Source organism: Gobio gobio (assembly GCF_949357685.1).
Source record: "Gobio gobio genome assembly, chromosome: 2".
Lineage (NCBI taxonomy): Eukaryota > Metazoa > Chordata > Actinopteri > Cypriniformes > Gobionidae > Gobio > Gobio gobio.
In genome coordinates, this window is record NC_137098.1 from 17,480,603 (window position 1) to 17,498,114 (window position 17,512).

At 40.8% G+C, this 17,512-nt stretch overlaps 1 protein-coding gene and 1 long non-coding RNA gene across 2 annotated transcripts in view; both read left to right on the forward strand.

Annotated features, from left to right (window-relative positions):
• Positions 1-17,512, forward strand: part of LOC307122625 — a 505,212-nt gene that overhangs the window by 274,279 nt on the left and 213,421 nt on the right. The gene's annotated exons all lie outside the window — the stretch shown is intronic.
• The window catches only part of LOC307122623 (adhesion G protein-coupled receptor L3), a 307,023-nt gene that overhangs the window by 216,048 nt on the left and 73,463 nt on the right, over positions 1-17,512 (forward strand). Inside the window, exon 8 of the mRNA XM_079810734.1 lies at positions 3,463-3,501. Coding sequence (XP_079666860.1) covers positions 3,463-3,501 — 39 coding nt within the window. The remainder of the gene's footprint in view (positions 1-3,462; positions 3,502-17,512) is intronic.

Genomic DNA, 17,512 nt, shown 5'->3' on the forward strand with positions numbered 1-17,512 from the left:
TGTTACTATGTGCTTCTCAGATTATAAAGATACGGGTACAGTCAGCAAAGCTGCACCGAAAGACACTGTCAGACGAGTAAAACTCAGTAGAGATTCCCTCGATTGTGCGACATTGGGCTGAGCCAAAGGGCTTTGTGATGGTAAGATCAAGATACTTTACAGATTAGGGAACCTGAAAAGGCGCTAACAGGAGCCGCTAAAGACTGAAAGTAATGTGCTGATCTGCAGAAGCGCTGTGATCTCAGGCAGGTGCTACTAAAGATGGCTGCCGTCAGACAGAATCAACCCGCATTAACATTCAGGCACCAGCAGAGATGGGACGAGAGACCTGACTGCTATTTATTTTTATCTGTTCCAATCCCTCGCTCTTTCCTCTTTGAGACTCAATAATTCATGGACTACACACACACACTCGTTCCTCTCAGACCTCGCTGCTCTTTACTCATGTGGTGACGAGAAGAGTTTTTGCGCAATCACAACTATAATCAGAAGCTGTCAAACTGAAGGCCCGGTCCTTCAAGACGCTCTAAACCAGATTAAAAATACCTTTTACCCTGTCTAAATGTAAAAACATGGCATGTTGGGAACGAGCTTGTTTTCCTTGAGTTTTGCTCTCACTGGTGACAGCAGGGATGCTTGAACAATGTGTCATGGCATTTTTATTTTATTTTTGCTGGAAATTCATCCCAAAAAAATTTTTTTATTCACTACCATTCAAAGGTTTGGGCACTGTAAGTGACTGGACTTTATATTTTCACTAAGACTGCATTTATTCAATCAGATATACAGTAAAACATATTGTAAAATAACAGTACAATTTAAAATAACTGTTTTCTATGTGCATATATTTTAAAGTGTAATTTATTGCAGTCGTGCAGCGCTGAATTTTCAGCATCATTACTCCAGTCTTCAGTGTCACTGTCACATGATCCTTCTGTGCTGATTGTGATGCTCAAGAAACATTTCTGATTATTATAAATGTTTTTCAGCATTTGTGCATTTGTAAACCAAGATACTTTTTTAAAATCAGGATTCTTTGATGAAAAGAGAGTTTTAAAAAAAAGCATTTATTTGAAATAGAAATCTTTTCTAATATTATACATTTCTTTACTGTCACTTGAATGCATCCTCGCTGTAATAAAAATATTGATCTTTTTCCCAAAAAAATCATACTGACTCCAAACCTTTGAACGGAAATGCATGTTACGTAACCTTTGAGTAATATGTATTTTTGATAATCTTGTGAAATATTTTTTATTAGAAATTAAATGAAAGGTAATTCAACTGGTAATTCAATCAAAGGTAATTCAATGTGATTCGTTCTTCTTTCTTTCTGAAACTTGGAAGCAAAGCTGAAGGATAATGCATAATATATAATATATTGAGTCAGATTCGTTAAGATTTGAATGACAAGCAATTTGTCTGTCCACACCAGACGCGACATGACAAAAAGACACAACAAAATCTATCACAAATCTCAGCCAATCAGAAGAGCGTGTGGACGGGCTCTTTCTGCAAGCGCACTGCTGACTCTGATGGATAAGTACAAAATCAAATGGATGATTTTTTTTTTTGTACATTATTCAAAATACATACTCAGTGACTAACAATCTTTGTCATGCAATACACTTGTTTGTTTACAGTTTAAACGTTCTGAATCTGTATCCATTATATCTTTTTTCTGTCATTATGACAATTAAGGTCATGTAAAATGATTTTTCAAATTCAAATAAAAACATTTTAATATGGTTATAATATTAAAATAATTTGTATATAATTTTATATAATTAATAATCAGTACCCAATCTATAAGCTGCTTTATGCAGATATTTAAAAAATAGACTTGAGAACTGTAAATGACCGGTTGCTCCATTTATATACATTATGTAGTCGAGACAGATCTTGGTCTCATTTTTTAACGGTCTTGGTCTTGTCTCGGTCTCGACCACATTTGAACTCAGTCTTGTCTTGGTCTGAGACTAAGAGGACAGGGATTTTGTTTCAAGACAGGTCAAGGCCACACCCTGCTGGGATAAATTGCCAGTGCATTGTCTGATTTATTTATTAACATCATTAATGTGATTGGATGTAAAACTGCTTCAGATGCAAACAATAATTTATTTCAAATTTGATTTATGTATTGTGCCAATTCAGAAATGAATTGGGGATTGTGTCAAAAATGTCACCAAAAATGTATACAAATGCTCACAAAATTCAAGATATTGTTGCTTAAAGTTCTTGTATGAGATCTGGATTTATTATTATTTTTTATTATTTTTTACATTATCCTCAACATTATATATGCATTTGTAATTTACCAATTCAGATGCATCTTCTGTATCACCTCTGTAGCGCAAAGATGAATTTTGTTGTTAATGATTTCATTTGATTGGTAACAGCTCTATATATTGTCTTATTTTAATTATATTTATTATAAGTTATAAGTCATGTCTCTATGTGGATCTCTATGAATTGGTGCTCGTCCTGCCTCGGTCTTGGTTCAACCCCTCAAAGTCTTGGTCTTGTCTTGGTCTCAACACACATTGGTCTTGGTCTCGACTTGGTCTCGGATTAGGTGGTCTTCACTAAAACACTAGAATGCATCAAAATTAAAATGTCACATTATGGAAGTAAGATGCATTTAAAATATCATTTGGTGTTGACTAGCATGGTCATCTACCTTCTTCAGAGAGTTGTTGAGTTTTGCTGGCAAACAGCCTGGTTAAGCTCATCCAACAAACCAGCAGTAACCAGCCCAGCAGATACTCCTCAACACTCTCAAAAGTCCGTAAACATTGGGTTCAATGCACTGTGCTAATATGAAGAAATATTTCTGTATTGGTTTTTCACTGTGTTTTACCCATACTTTGAATGACGTTAGCTTTCTTACGTTAGGCTCTTTCATACGTTGCATTTTGCTGTGTTTTAAGGTTAATGTCCTGTTATAAAATGCCCAGTTTCTTTTCAGTTTTTCCACAGATTTTCTTTTAAGCAGGCCATTTCGACATATTGAAGTTTTTGGACCTGTCTCATACTTGCAAAAGTGGATTAATCTTTTCCTCTGGGTTCAGTAGGATGTGATTTATGTAAATTATGTGCTTCCAAAGCCTCTTTCACACCAAACGCAAATGACACTTTGAATAGAACAGAATAGAAACTATAGATTCCTGTGGAGTCATTCACAACGGGGGCGAACATTCGCTTTGTAGATTTCACTTGCATATCAACACAGATTCTGAATTCCTTAAACTCTGTGGAAAAATTAAATGCACATTAAAACGATACAGTTCATGGACTGAAAGGTACATTAGACTTGCATCAAATATGGTAGAGAATTTGCTTTTGTTCAGCCCAATGATTATTTTCTTGAATAGACGCTTCGTTGTGTTTGGTGTGAAAGACCTTGAGAGTGTCAAATTTTCTGCTTGATACTAAAGCAACTCATTTTCTTTGGGTTTTCAGCTGCAGAAAAGGGAGCGTTCATGTCGATATTTTGTCCAGGTATTTTTCCTCTTTATACTTATACCACTTTCATCCTCATGTCTGCCATGGCTTCCATCCCACAGTGTGTGTGTGTGTGTTTGAGCTCATGCATTTCGCTTCATTTGCAACTAAGCCATGTTCCTCATGTATTTGTAAGGTCATGTTGTTGTCAAATGAGGCCGTGACCAATTTTAACCTTCACCTTTGCAAATTACCCATAATAATCAACACACTCTTAAACACTTGAGTGAACGCCACCTACAATCGGGTCTGGTTACAGTAACAGCATGTTCAAAAAGAAGTACACTTCAGCATACTTTTAATTATTATGGCAATAGTATGCGTTAAAAGAATATACTTAACACCCTGACACTTAATTCCATGTTAATTGCAATTAAATGAAAATGTATTATAGTTTACATTTTTATTAAATGTTACTTGACATTTAATTAAGACTTAAATTACATCTTATGTAAATTTAAAATTACTGTTTGTCTTTGAAATATGGTTAGTGTAATTCATGGTAAACTAAAATATATTTTAATATAATGTCTATTGAAATGTGCATGTCATGTATTTAAATATACATTTTAAGTACATATTTGTGATTATGAAGCAAAAACATAATGATTTAAAAATGTACTTTTAAACTAAAACTTTTAATTTGACAAGTGCACTTTTTAAAAGTGTACTTAAAGGGATAGTTCACCCAAAAATTAAAATTTGGTCAGAATTTACTCACCCTGTTGTTCTTCTGCTGAACACAAAAGAGGATATCTTGAAGAATTGATGGGCCCCATTGACTGCCATAGTTTTTTTTTCTTCAAACTATGGACATCAATAGGGCCCATCAACTATTTGGTTACCCATATTCTTCAAATTATCGTCTTTTGTGTTCAACAGAAGAAAGAGTGCAATCTTTAAGTACACTTAAGTGGCCTTTTATTTCATTAATAAATTATCTGCAAGTACAGTTTTTAATGTACTTCTAAGATTTGAAATACACTACAAGTGCACATTCAATACAATTAAGCATACTTCTTCTCAAGTGCAGCACAAATCAAACCAAAGGGAATAACTTAAGAAGCAACAATTATCAGTCAACTACTAACCTAAATGCTGGAGTAAGATCTACTTTTGTTCATGGCCTCATTATTACCCATAGTTTTGCATCAATGGGAACAGCTGTGCTTGCTGTCTAGTTTTAGCTCTAGTTCACATTTTTAAGCTATAGGTTAGAATGAACTGTTAATAAGAATGAATGATATATGTTAATAGACTTGGTGAAAATAAGAAATGTTTATTTAGCTGCAAATCAGCATATTAGAATGATTTCTGAAGGATCATGTGACTGAAGACTGATAATTCAGCTTTATCCTCACAGGAATAAATTAAATACATTTAAAAATATATTACAATAGAAAGAAAAAAAATGAAATGAAGGATTCAGAAAGCACAGCTGGTCTCAGATCAACAGTTGCCTGCAGCTTTTTGCTTGGGTTCTGCTGCAGTCTGCACCCCCGTCAGGTCATGTGTTTGTCAACTTTCCCAGCATGCACGTGATGATTGTTGAGCAGCTATCTTGACCCATCAAAGGTTGCGGCTTCTGCCTTCACCATATGACATTGATGAAGTCTATGAATGTGACGTGCGAGGCGAGTGCAGCCGCTGCTTTTTTGTGTGTTAGTTCAGATGTCAGAGATCATGATTCTACTGAAAATGCTGGTAACGTTCTTCTTTACGACTTAGTAATGCTGCTTTCACATTAGAGATTGAATTTAGATTCTAAATCTGTTTGGTGGCCTGTAAACACAATTAAGTATTACTTGTGAAAGTGATGGTGTAAGATTTAGATGTGTCCCATATAGAATTCACTGATAACTGGGAAAATGTAGTTATTTTCAAGCATTTTCAAGCCAATAATCTGCAGGTAAGACCTCACCAATCTCATTTGCCACACAAATGTTTTGTGAAGATCATATACAGTATATTCCCCGATCAGGCATAACATTATGACAGGTGAAGTGAATAACACTGATTATCTCTTTATCAAGTGAACATTTTGTCCTCAAACTTGATGTGTTAGAAGCAGGAAAAAATGGGCAAGCGTAAGGATTTGAGCGAGTTTGACAAGGGCCAAATTGTGAAGTATAGATGACTGGGTCAGAGACTGGGTCATCTCCAAAACTGCAGCTCTTGTGGGGTGTTCCCGGTCAGTCAAAAGTGGTCCAAGGAAGGAACAGTGGTGAACCGGCAACAGGGTCATGGGCGGCTAAGGCTCATTGATGCACGTGGGGAGCGAAGGCTGGCCTATGTGGTCCGATCAAACAGACGAGCTAAAGCTCAAATTGTTCATGAAGTTAATGTCGGTTCTGAAGGTGTCAGAATACACAGTGCATCGTAGTTTGTTGCATATGGGGCTGCATAGCCACAGACCAGTCAGGGTGCCCATGCTGACCCCTGTCCACCACCGAAAGCACCAACAGTGTGAGCATCAGAACTGGACCATGTAGCAATGGAAGAAGGTGGCCTGGTCTGCTGAATCACGGTTTCTTTTACATCACATGGATGGCCGGGTGCGTGTGCGTCACTTACCTGGGGAACACATGGCACCAGGATGCACTAGAAGGCAATGTGATGCTTTAGGAAATGTTCTGCTGGGACACCTTGGGTCCTGCCATCCTTGTGGATGTTACTTTGACACGTGCCACCTACCTACGCATTGTTGCAGACCATGTACCCCCTTTCATGGAAACAGTATTCCCTGGTGGCTGTGGCTCTTTCAGCAGGATAATGCACCCTGCCACAAAACAAAAATTGTTCAGGAATGGTTTGAGGAGCAACACGAGTTTGAGGTGTTGACTTGGCCTCCAAATTCTAGTCCGATCCATGGAGGCCCCACCTTGCAACCTACAGGACTTAAAGGAGCTGCTGGTACCATCTTGGTGCCAGATTCCACAGCACACCTTGAGGGGTCTAGTGGAGTCCATGCCCTGACGGGTCAGGGCTGTTTTGGCAGCAAAAGGGGGAGCAACACTATATTAGGAATGTAATTTTATGCCTGATCAGTGTATATGAAGCAAGCGAACCAAGTATGAAAAGATCACACACATACAAATCAGAAAGACTTTTGTCCATGTACTATACCTGATGCTAAGAATTTAATGAGTATAAATCAATAGGTTTGCTTTCATTGCTCAGTAGAAGAGAGAAGACAGTCATTCTGGATAAGAAGACTAGTGTATATCCACTGAGAGCTGAGAAGTGCAGAGATTTATTTTTTCTTTATTATATTTGTTTCGTGCACCAGCGCAGTGTTTGACGTATTAATAACAGTGATGGCTCAATAACCGACCTGATCCGAAGTTAAGAATAGGTTTCTTGCGTGGTGTTCAGAAACCAAAGCCCTTCACAGAGCTCCGTGTACATAACAGGTTGAGTGTGTGTTTTTCTGAGGGGAAATGGGTTTGATGTTTAAACTATTGATGCCCTTTCACGATCAATAAACGACCCAGAACAAACTGAGCTGCATCAGATGGTGTTCTGATGGAAAGAGATGTTTATACATTTGGGAAGCTCTTGCAAGCACTGCGGCCTGTCAAGATGAAAAGTACATTCGAGGTTATTCTATATATTTCTCAGTCTGTATGTTCACGAACGGCAGCCTTCCTTTTCAATTTCAAAAAGTTATTATTATTAATTTAATATTATTATTGAGAATATGGGATTAGTATATAAAAAATGTAGTTTTGAACAGATTTCAAAAAATTTCACCATTATTTAGCTTTTTAATAAATGTTGAATTATATCCTTTGAATTTTGTTGGCCTTGTGATGAAATGCTTATGCTTTGAATAAAAGCATCTGCTAACTATATTCAAAAACTTATATATGTACATAGCATCTATTTTCTAAATAGCTGCTCAAATGGAAATTTTCATCATGTAGAAATGTTTTTTCTAAACCCTAAATGTTGCACCCCCCCCCCCCCCCCCCAAGCAATTATATGGTGACCAATTATTCAAAAGGATGCTGAAGCACCTCAAAATCACAATATAAAATTAAGTCATATAACGTGTGCAATATATTTGAATTAGGGCTGTCTATTTAACATGTTCATTTAATTCATCAGTTATGGGGAAATAATAATTAAAATGATTTAGCGAATTTAACACACCCGTCCCGCCCCAGACGTATGAAGAAAATGTGAGAATTTAAGAAGAAAAAAAACATTTAGGCATTTTTGTGTGAGCATTTTTTCATGACTTCATGACTTTTTTTCTTTCTCTTTGTAATTTACCAGTAAAGCAATTTGAATTGCCATTGTGTGTATGTGCTATATAAAGAAACTGGCCTTACCTCGCTCTTCTGCCATTAATTGTCTGCCTTAACTTGTGAGAAAGAGTGAACGTCTATGAACGTCTACTGAAAAAACATCAAAAATATGTCATAACACAGCTCTTATATTTCAGACACGTAACCGTCAGTGCATTGAGATCAGAGAGGTATTTAACCATCATGTGAGCATGTGAAGTGTCTGCAGGCGCTCATGTAAGCCTCCCATTGAAGCTGAAGCCTGACCAGCCTGTAAGCCACCTTTGTTGCGATGGTCAGAATATATATATTTTTTCAGATCTCATGAATATACCAACTGAACATTCACAACATGATTATGAAAACAATTAAAGCAGCATCAAGGCCTTCAATAAATGTAAGTATCTGTCACATGTGTGATTCAGGTCACAAATGCACTTAAATATTGTTTCTGACATGACTATTCTCAGAGTGTTTAGCATGGTAATGGCTATGACTTTGTTGATATGTTTGGTCTTGGCAGAATAGATCTGCTACGCTTCTGCTGCTGTAGAGCAAGTACGGGACTTGCTACTGCTAATACATACACGACACACTGCTGTGAGCAAGTAACACATGCTGCTGCCATACAATATAGCGTACAGAAATGACCCGTAGCAGATCTATACAGGTGGAGCTGGGAAAGGTGGAGGGTTTCTGAAAGCACGCTGCAACTGCTACAGCAAATGCTAACCAAGTATTTGAAGGTTGAGCTGCGAGTTCATTGGCCTTATACAGCAAGAACCAATCAGGTGTGCCCTATAGAGAATTATGTGATCGCAAGCAAATTGAGTTTAGGACCTATCAGCCTTCACCATCTAGAGTTTCATGACAGAACTTGTGCATTTGAAACAGGAGTTCATATAAATACGAAGTCATTATTAAATGTAAGTAATTTGGTATCTGCAATGTAATGCACAAATAAATTCCAAATTTGTGTTTGTGTTCAAATAAAGGTGCCAATCAGGTGTCAACCTGATTATTATTCATGAGCCCCAACAGCTTGCATGAAATGGAAGTTGCAATTGTCTTTTTTGACCTCTATTGTGTGGTATATCTGAGGGAAACAGCTTCAGGAATGAGAACAAAATGTAGGGCGGGACTTGATTTCGTGCTCGGGAATTGATTGGATCGTTGGATCAATTTGGGCATTCTTAGATAAATGGAGTTTGCAGTCAGATGTGGATGTATTTAGTCCCACCCTTTGCTGAGAAAATACGTCTTGGGACGTCTGCTTTTACATGCACATGAACTTTAATGACAACCCATTCTTAATCTGTAGGGTTTAATATAAAGTTGGCCCACCCTTTGCAGCTATAACAGCTTCAACTCTTCTGGGAAGGCTTTCCACAAGGTTTAGGAGTGTATTTATGGGAATTTTTGAACATTCTTCTAAAAGCGCATTTGTGAGGTCAGGCCAGAAGGCCTGGCTCACATTCTCCACTCTAATTTATCCCAAAGGTGTTCTATTGGCTTGAGGTCAGGATTCTCCACACCAAACTCGCTCATCCATGTCTTTGTGGACCTTGCTTTGTGCACTGGTGCGCAGTCATGTTGGAACTGGAAGGGGTAATCCCCAAACTTTTCCCACAAAGTTAGGAGCATGACATTGTCCAAAATGTTTTGGTATGCTGAAGCATTAAGGGTCCCTTTCACTGGAACTAAGGGGCCAAGCCCAACCCCTAAAAAAAAAACATCCCCCACACCATAACCCCCCCTCCACCAAACTTTACACTTGGCACAATGAAGTCAGGCAAGTACAGTTCTCCTGGCAGCTGACAAAACCGCCAGACAGAGAAGCGTGACAGAGACCCCGCTCTGTGATTTTACGTGGCCTACCACTTTGTGGCTGAGTTGCTGTTGTTCCCAATTGATTCCACTTATAATTTATATTACCACTAACAGTTGACTGTGGAATATTTAGTAGTGAGGAAATGTCATGAATGGACTTATTGCACAGGTGGCAACCTATCACGGTACCACGCTTGAATTCACTGAGCTCCTGAGAGTGACCCATTCTTTCACAAATGTTTTTAGAAGCAGTCTTCATGCCTAGGTGCTTGATTTTATACACCTGTGGCCATGGAAGTGATTGGAACACCTGAATTCAATGATTTGGAGGGGTGACTCTATACTTTTGGCAATATAGTGTATGTATGTGCACGGATGCATCCATTATTCACAAATTCACATAATTAAGCTAATTTATGCTTAAGGTAAATCAAGAAAAATATCGGCTAATGGGGTCAGAAAAATAACTTTTCACTTAAATTTTTTTTGTTTGTTATGTTTTAAGCATAAACTCGATAACTCGACTTAATATCTTAAGTAATTTTGCTTCTCAAGTAATTGTATCTTTGTTTAATATTGTTTTGGTATTTGCGCTGGAAAACAAGATAAAAAAAATACACAAAAAAAAAGTTTTTTTTTTTTTTTTTTTTTCAGTGTTTTGGAAAATTTCAACCTGCTGCTGTGGTTTGGCACACGGCCATTATTTAATGGACTTTAATGGAGAATCAGTGTTTAACAGCATGTGATGTTTTGAAGATGAACGTGACCTTACTTGAGCCTAATGTGATGCTGTATGAGAGACATACACACTGTTTTATAGGCTGCTAAGATCAGTGTTGTCTGTCTGCCAGGATCAATTGCAAATGCGTACAGACACACACTGCAAAAACTAAAGGAGTTTATTTCCTAAGGCCTATAAAAGGGACATTATGGGTCAGTCTAGTATCTATGCACAACATCAAAGCTGCATAAAATAGAGAACATGTATTAAAAACCCTATATGAATTTTCTTGTAAAAGCTTCACACATACACACGTATACCTTCTTTTTTTTTCTCAGTACGTCTTTCAAAAAGTGCAATATGAGTCTGGCTGGTATCTATATGCACATGAAAAGCAGCATGCAATATGTGTTTTAAAATTAGAACTTGTATTAAAAACACAATATGAGTTTTCTTCCTTTTATAACTATCAGAATGATCAGCCACACACACGCACATGCAGTTATAATGCAGTCTGGAAGTCATTCGTATGTATGAGAAGGACCACCAGATTAGCACAAGCAGATTTTGAAACACACAGACGCACACACACACACACTTCAGGGATTGTTGGAGTTTGCAGGGTTTCTTCTGCTCTGCGGCTGAGATGATTCAGTATGTCTGACCTCAGAAACACTTTCTGAAAATATAAGGATGAGCCTGTCAGGAAAACTGTCAAGAAATGTCACAAAATAAGATCCTATATCCATCTTATTTTTAGGACCATTAAGATTTCTTGTATTGTCACATTATTTTCATGACACTTAAGCACATTTCCTTCTTTCAGTATCTGCTAAAACATACTCTAGTTACTGTGATAATGTAATTGTGAAAAAAAAAAGAATTGTATAGGCCTATATTTTTTGTTTTCTCTGTGTTAATCTGCTTTGTTTTTATTTTTATTTGATAATTTTCAGCTGCTCATAGAAAAGACAATTCTATTCAAATCATTTTGTGTGTCGTTTTGGATCAAGTTCTCAGTTTTACAGTTGTTTCTAATGTCCTGCCAATACATTTACCTCCCAGAATCCTTTAAACGGCTTATCTGCATCACAAATATCTCTCTCTCACTCCTCTCAATCAGTATGTATTCATCTCATTAGCACAAAGCTCTTGAAATTGAGACTTTTAAATTAATGGCGAGCCTGCAATCAGCACCAAATGTTTGCTATATGAATATTTATTGTGTTGTGCACAACGTGATTCATGATGATTCATAAATTGGAATTAGAGAGCGTTTGGCGCTTTGTGTCTTGGCCCGATTATGTTCCCCCTGAGCTCAGACAGCCTGACCTGGGATCAGTGAGTAATCTGCTTGTGTTCTTGCTGGGGTTTGTTGATGATCTGGGGTCAGGTGGTAAGCTGCTCACATTGGCTGGTCGAACCTGTGTAAGCCATGAGATAGAGCGGTTCAGTTCGGCCCAAGCTCATAGTCTGAGCCGGTTCAGCGCTGTGATGGATTACAGAGATCAGCACTGGTGCATTGACAGGACATTTTTGACTTTATACCCGGAGAGCCACAGTAGATTAGTGCAGTAACGACAAAGATGCATGTCCGGCTCAAACTTCTCCATGCCACCGAAACATGTGAGTCTGCAGGATTAGTTCAACCAAATATAAACAGTCTGTCTTTTTTTACTCGATAAAGCTGTGACTTTATCATAAAAAAGTGTGAACATTCTTATTTAATTTTGTCTTCAGAATACATAAAATGCTAGAAAATTAACAATTTGCCATTTCGCCCTAAAAAATCTTTAAAAAAATGTATTTCTGTAATTATTTTTTAACTAGAACAGGGGTTTTCAGAAGGTCCTCCAGAAGGTTGTAAGGGGTCCCAAGAAAATTTCAGAGAATAAAAAGACAAAGTCTACTGAACAATTTTCATTTCTAAATGTTTCTCCCCTTTATTGCCATATACATACTTTCCAGAATTGTATATATTTGCTTTGTATCTTTCTAGTGAGTTTTTCTCACTATAGTCCTCTTGATCTTGCTCACTGGGGTTGCAAGGCAGTATTCTTAACACAGTACGTACGCTGCTTGCATACATTTATTGTGAAAGTTGCTTATACAAATAATTTTTAATTGAAAATGTCTTCAGGTTTATACATCCAACATTAAGAACAAAACATATTGAAACAATGTGTTGTATTTATAATGTCACTCTTAGTATTTATCTAACAGTTTAACTGTTTTTTCATACATACAAATATATAGATGGATTTTAGGAAGGGGGTCCCTCATAAAAGGTTCATTATATTTGGGAGTCATTGGCATCATAAAGTTTGAAGACCCCTGAACTAGAACTATTAAAGCATTTTTGTTGGGCTGCAACTAATGATTATTTCAATAATCGATTAATCTGTCAAAATCTGTCATAATATGACAAAAGCAATAACAAAATTACTAAAAATTAAAATGAAAACAAAGTAGTAATTAATACTAAAATAGCTCAAATCCTCTCGCTGTCATTTCCATCACATAATGCTATTAAACAAACGACACTGGGGTCCAGACTTTTCTAGGGGCGAAAAAGTTCTGAGCAACACTAAGGCCACATCCACACGAAGCCAGAGCTTTCCCTATCCAATCTTTTTTTCCCTCGTCTCCAGAAATATCTGCATACACACAAAACGTCTCGGTTACGTATGGTAACCCTCGTTCCCTGAAGGAGGGAACGGAGACGTACCCCGCTCTGCGGGTATAAACAGGAAGCGAGAGCATCGCACTGACGTTTTTCACTGAGGAGCCGAACCAGTGACTCGGCCATGCAGTGATGGAAGGAACTGTGGCGACGGGACGTACGTCTCCGTTCCCTCCTTCAGGGAACGAGGGTTACCATACGTAACCGAGACGTTCCCTTTCAGTCGGTCACTACGACGTACGTCGGTAATACCGACGAATTGGGATCCCTATGGAAAGCGCCATAGTTACTACCACTACCAGCGCCCAGCGAGAGCCCCTCAGACCCCGTTCTGAAGCGGGCGGGGAGATTCAGGCCAGGAGAGTCATACTGCTGTTCCGCAAGAACCATTCAGCAGACTGATTGGATAACGCTGGGAAAGCGTGCCAGAAGGACGCTGCGGGAGCCACATCATGCCCAGAGGGAGTTACCATGTGGAAAGAAACGTATGGGCTGGCCGTGGGCAGCTCAACATACGAAAGTCCCAGGGGTGGCCCCGGCCTAATGCAGGCGGGGGACGACACCGTACTGAGACGGCAGAGGAACTCTGCCAAGGGAAAGACACAAGCTCGCCGTAGGGAGCTGTACCGTGGAAAATACACGTATGGGACCGCCGTAGGGGTCACGACATACGGAACCCAGTCTGACACAAGTTCCACCAATGCATACGAGTGCCAGACCTGGCGTCGGACGCTCTGCAACATCCGACTGCCGAGGGGTGCGGAGGACCCAACAGGGTTTGCCAATCCTGGGGAACTCGACTGGAGAAAATAAGCGCACGTATCCGTTCCAGGGGAAGGGAATGGCGCAGCAAGCCGACACTAGAACGGGCACTTCAGTGAAGCTGACTATGGGAAGCGAGCACACGAGAAGCCACCGGCTCTACACGTAGGCTACAAAACCTAGCGAACGTGTTAGGTGTCGCCCAGCCCGCAGCTCTACAAATGTCTGTCAGCGAGGCGCCACGAGCCAGCGCCCAGGAAGAAGCTACACCCCTGGTGGAGTGAGCTCTAACCCCGAGCGGGCAGGGCACGTCTTGGGATTCATACGCCAAGACGATGGCATCCACTATCCAGTGGGCCATCCTCTGCTTGGAGACAGCCTTTCCCTTCTGCTGTCCTCCGTAACAGACGAAGAGCTGCTCTGAGGTCCTAAAGCTTTGCGTTCTGTCAACATAGACGCGCAGAGCGCGAACTGGACAGAGAAAAGCCAGGGCTGGGTCTGCCTCCTCCGAAGGCAGCGCTTGCAGGCTCACCACTTGGTCCCGGAAGGGAGTAGTGGGAACCTTGGGCACGTATCCAGGCCGGGGTCTCAAGGTCACCTGAGAGTCACCCGGCCCGAATTCCAGGCACGATTCGTCGACCGAAAATGCCTGCAGGTCCCCTACCCTCTTAACTGAGGCCAACGCAATCAGGAGTATTGTCTTTAGAGACAAGATCTTAAGTTCTACTGACTGTAAAGGCTCGAAGGGTGCCCTCTGCAGTGCGGTCAGCACCAGAGTCAAGTCCCAAGAGGGTATAGAGGAGGGGCGAGGAGGATTTAGTCTCCTCGCTCCCCTCAGGAACCTGACGATCAGATCATGCTTGCCTCAGGACTCACCATTAATGAGGTCATGGCTTACGGCGATAGCGGCAACATATACCTTGAGGGTGGAGGGAGACAGCCTTCGCTCCAACCCGTCTTGAAGGAAAGATAGCACAGATCCGATCGAACACTTCCGGGGGTCTTCTCGGCGAGAAGAGCACCAGTCGACGAACAGGTTCCACTTCAACGCATATAGCCGTCTCGTAGAGGGGGCTCTGGTGGAAGCGATGGTGTCGACTACCGCTTGCGGTAGGTCACCTAGAACCTCCGCGTCCCGTCCAGGGACCAGACATGGAGTTTCCAGAGGTCTGGACGCGGGTGCCATAGGGTGCCCCGTCTCTGAGACAGGAGGTCCTGCCTCAGAGGAATGGGCCAAGGAGGTGCTGTCGCGAGGAGCACTAGTTCCGGGAACCACGTCCTGTTGGGCCAGTACGGAGCTACCAAGAGGAGTTGCTCCTCATCCTCCCTGACCATGCACAGTGTCTGTGCAAGAAGGCTCACTGGGGGAAACGCATATTTGCGCAGAGCCCGGGGCCAGCTGTGTGCCAGCGCATCCGTGCCGAGGGTCCCCTCGGACAGGGAATAAAACAACTGGCAGTGGGTCGTGTCGTGGGCGGCAAACAGATCGATCTGTGCGGCCCCAAAGCGACTCCAAATCAGCTGGACCACCTGGGGGTGGAGTCGCCACTCTCCGGGGAGCACTGGCAACCGTGACAGCTCGTCGGCCGCACGATTGAGCAGGCCCGGAATGTGAATAGCACGAAGGGACCTCAGATGCTTCTGACTCCACAGGAGGAGATGGCGGGCGAGTTGGGACAAACGGCGGGAGCGTAGACCACCTTGTTTGTTGATGTACGCAACGGCCGTCGTGCTGTCCGTCCGGACCAGAACGTGCTAGTCTTTGAGCGACCCTTTGAGGCGGCTGAGAGCAAGACGAACTGCCAGCAACTCTAGGCAATTGATATGCCATTGCAGTTGGGGCCCCGTCCACAGACCCGATACTGCAAGCCCGTTGTACGTGGCACCCCAACCCGTGGGTGAGGCATCCGTGGAGACAACATGATGCCTGGACACTTGTTCTAGAGGCACTCCTGCCCGTAGAAATGAAGGGTCCGACCACGGAGTGAGGGTTTGGCGGCATCTCGGCGTCACTTGGACACGGAGGGACCCGCTGTGCCACGCCCATCTCGGGACTCGATCGTGTAGCCAGTGCTGAAGCAGTCTCATGGAACGTCATCAAAACGATGTAGTGCACATGCCAGACCAGGATGTGGCGCTGCAATTCTGCCACAGAAATACTCTAAAAAATGTAGAAGAAGACTTGGAGCATGTGCGAGACGTGGGATGGTGACACTACCGTTCACAGAATATATGGATTGGCTGAACACACCATGTACACCATGTCGTTTTCAGATTTATCCACTCTGGGATACGGTTACAAAAAATTGCGGTTTCCATCTCCCTTAGAGTTAAAACAGTTGAGTTTTACCGTTTTCGAATCCATTCAGGATGGCGGTAGCACTTTTAGCATAGCTTAGCATAGATCATTGAATCTGATTTGAACGTTAGCATCTCGCTCAAAAAAATGATCAAAGAGTTTCGATATTTTTCCTATTTAAAACTTGACTCTTCTGTAGTTACATCGTGTACTAAGACCGACGGAAAATTAAAAGTTGCGATTTTCTAGGCCGATATGGCTAGGAACTATACTCTCATTCCTGCGTAATAATCAAGATTACGGAATGCTGTATTTCAAAGCGATATGGAGGCGATTATGATGAGAAACGGTTAGAGATTAGGAGGAAACTGGCTTTACCAAACAGAAAGGCTCTAGTCAAACTGATATTAAGGAAACGCTATTGGCTGTTTTAAAAAAGAGGAGGAGCTGCTAACAGCTGGAGCGGTTTCAGGGGAAATGACGTCAACACACTGAATAATGCTGCGCATTTCAAGGCACTTCAGTGGGCCTTTAAAGAGTGTAATGAGACCAGTACAAAGGTTGCACCCGTACAGTAAAATACTGTTAAAGGTGGTGGGTTTGAATTGGTACCGACTACTGAAATTTTGGTATTTCTGACAACACTAATTGGTTCTCACGTTTTTTTGGCCACCTATTGCAACAAGTAGGGATGCTCATATTGACCGTTTAACCGTTAACCGATAGTAAGAATTTTAACTGATTAATACTATCAGATAAACGGTTTAAACGGGGGGTAGAGAACATTTTCTTGTGGTGCCCCCCTGAGCACTTGGTGCCCTATGCGCAGCGCGTGATGCTCGTAATGGGAGCGGCGGCACTGATGCATAAAATGTTTATTACAAATAAATTATAGAATTTTAAAAATGAATAAAATGAACAAAAATTTTCATTGCATTTGCAATCCTTTGAAATCCTTTGCAGCACCCCCACTTCCCGCGCCCCTGCACCACTTAGACATGCTACTTTAAAAAAAAAAAATGAAAACCAGTCAAGGTGTGGATTGAGGTAGGCCTGCTATTTTTATATGATGAAAAAAACTTAGTTTGACGGGGGGAAAAACTATTCCGGTTCTTCAAACGCTTCAAACAAAAAGCTTCATCTTAATTTGTTAATTATTTAAGTGAAAAATATTTAGTGTAGGCCTATTTATTTTATGCTTTTTATTTATATTTTATTCAGTTTTTCTCTATTGTCAGAAACGCTGCAGGTGTGTGAACATTTGACAATGTGAATCCAGGTTCTGATGTTGTTGTTGATCTGTTCTGTATGCTGCAGTTTGCACAGTAAAATAAACCCGTGGAAAAAAGTGTCTTTTTAACGGGTCACAGACACTCTTCAATTGTATATTTATTTAATGCCAATTCAATATTATAATCTTA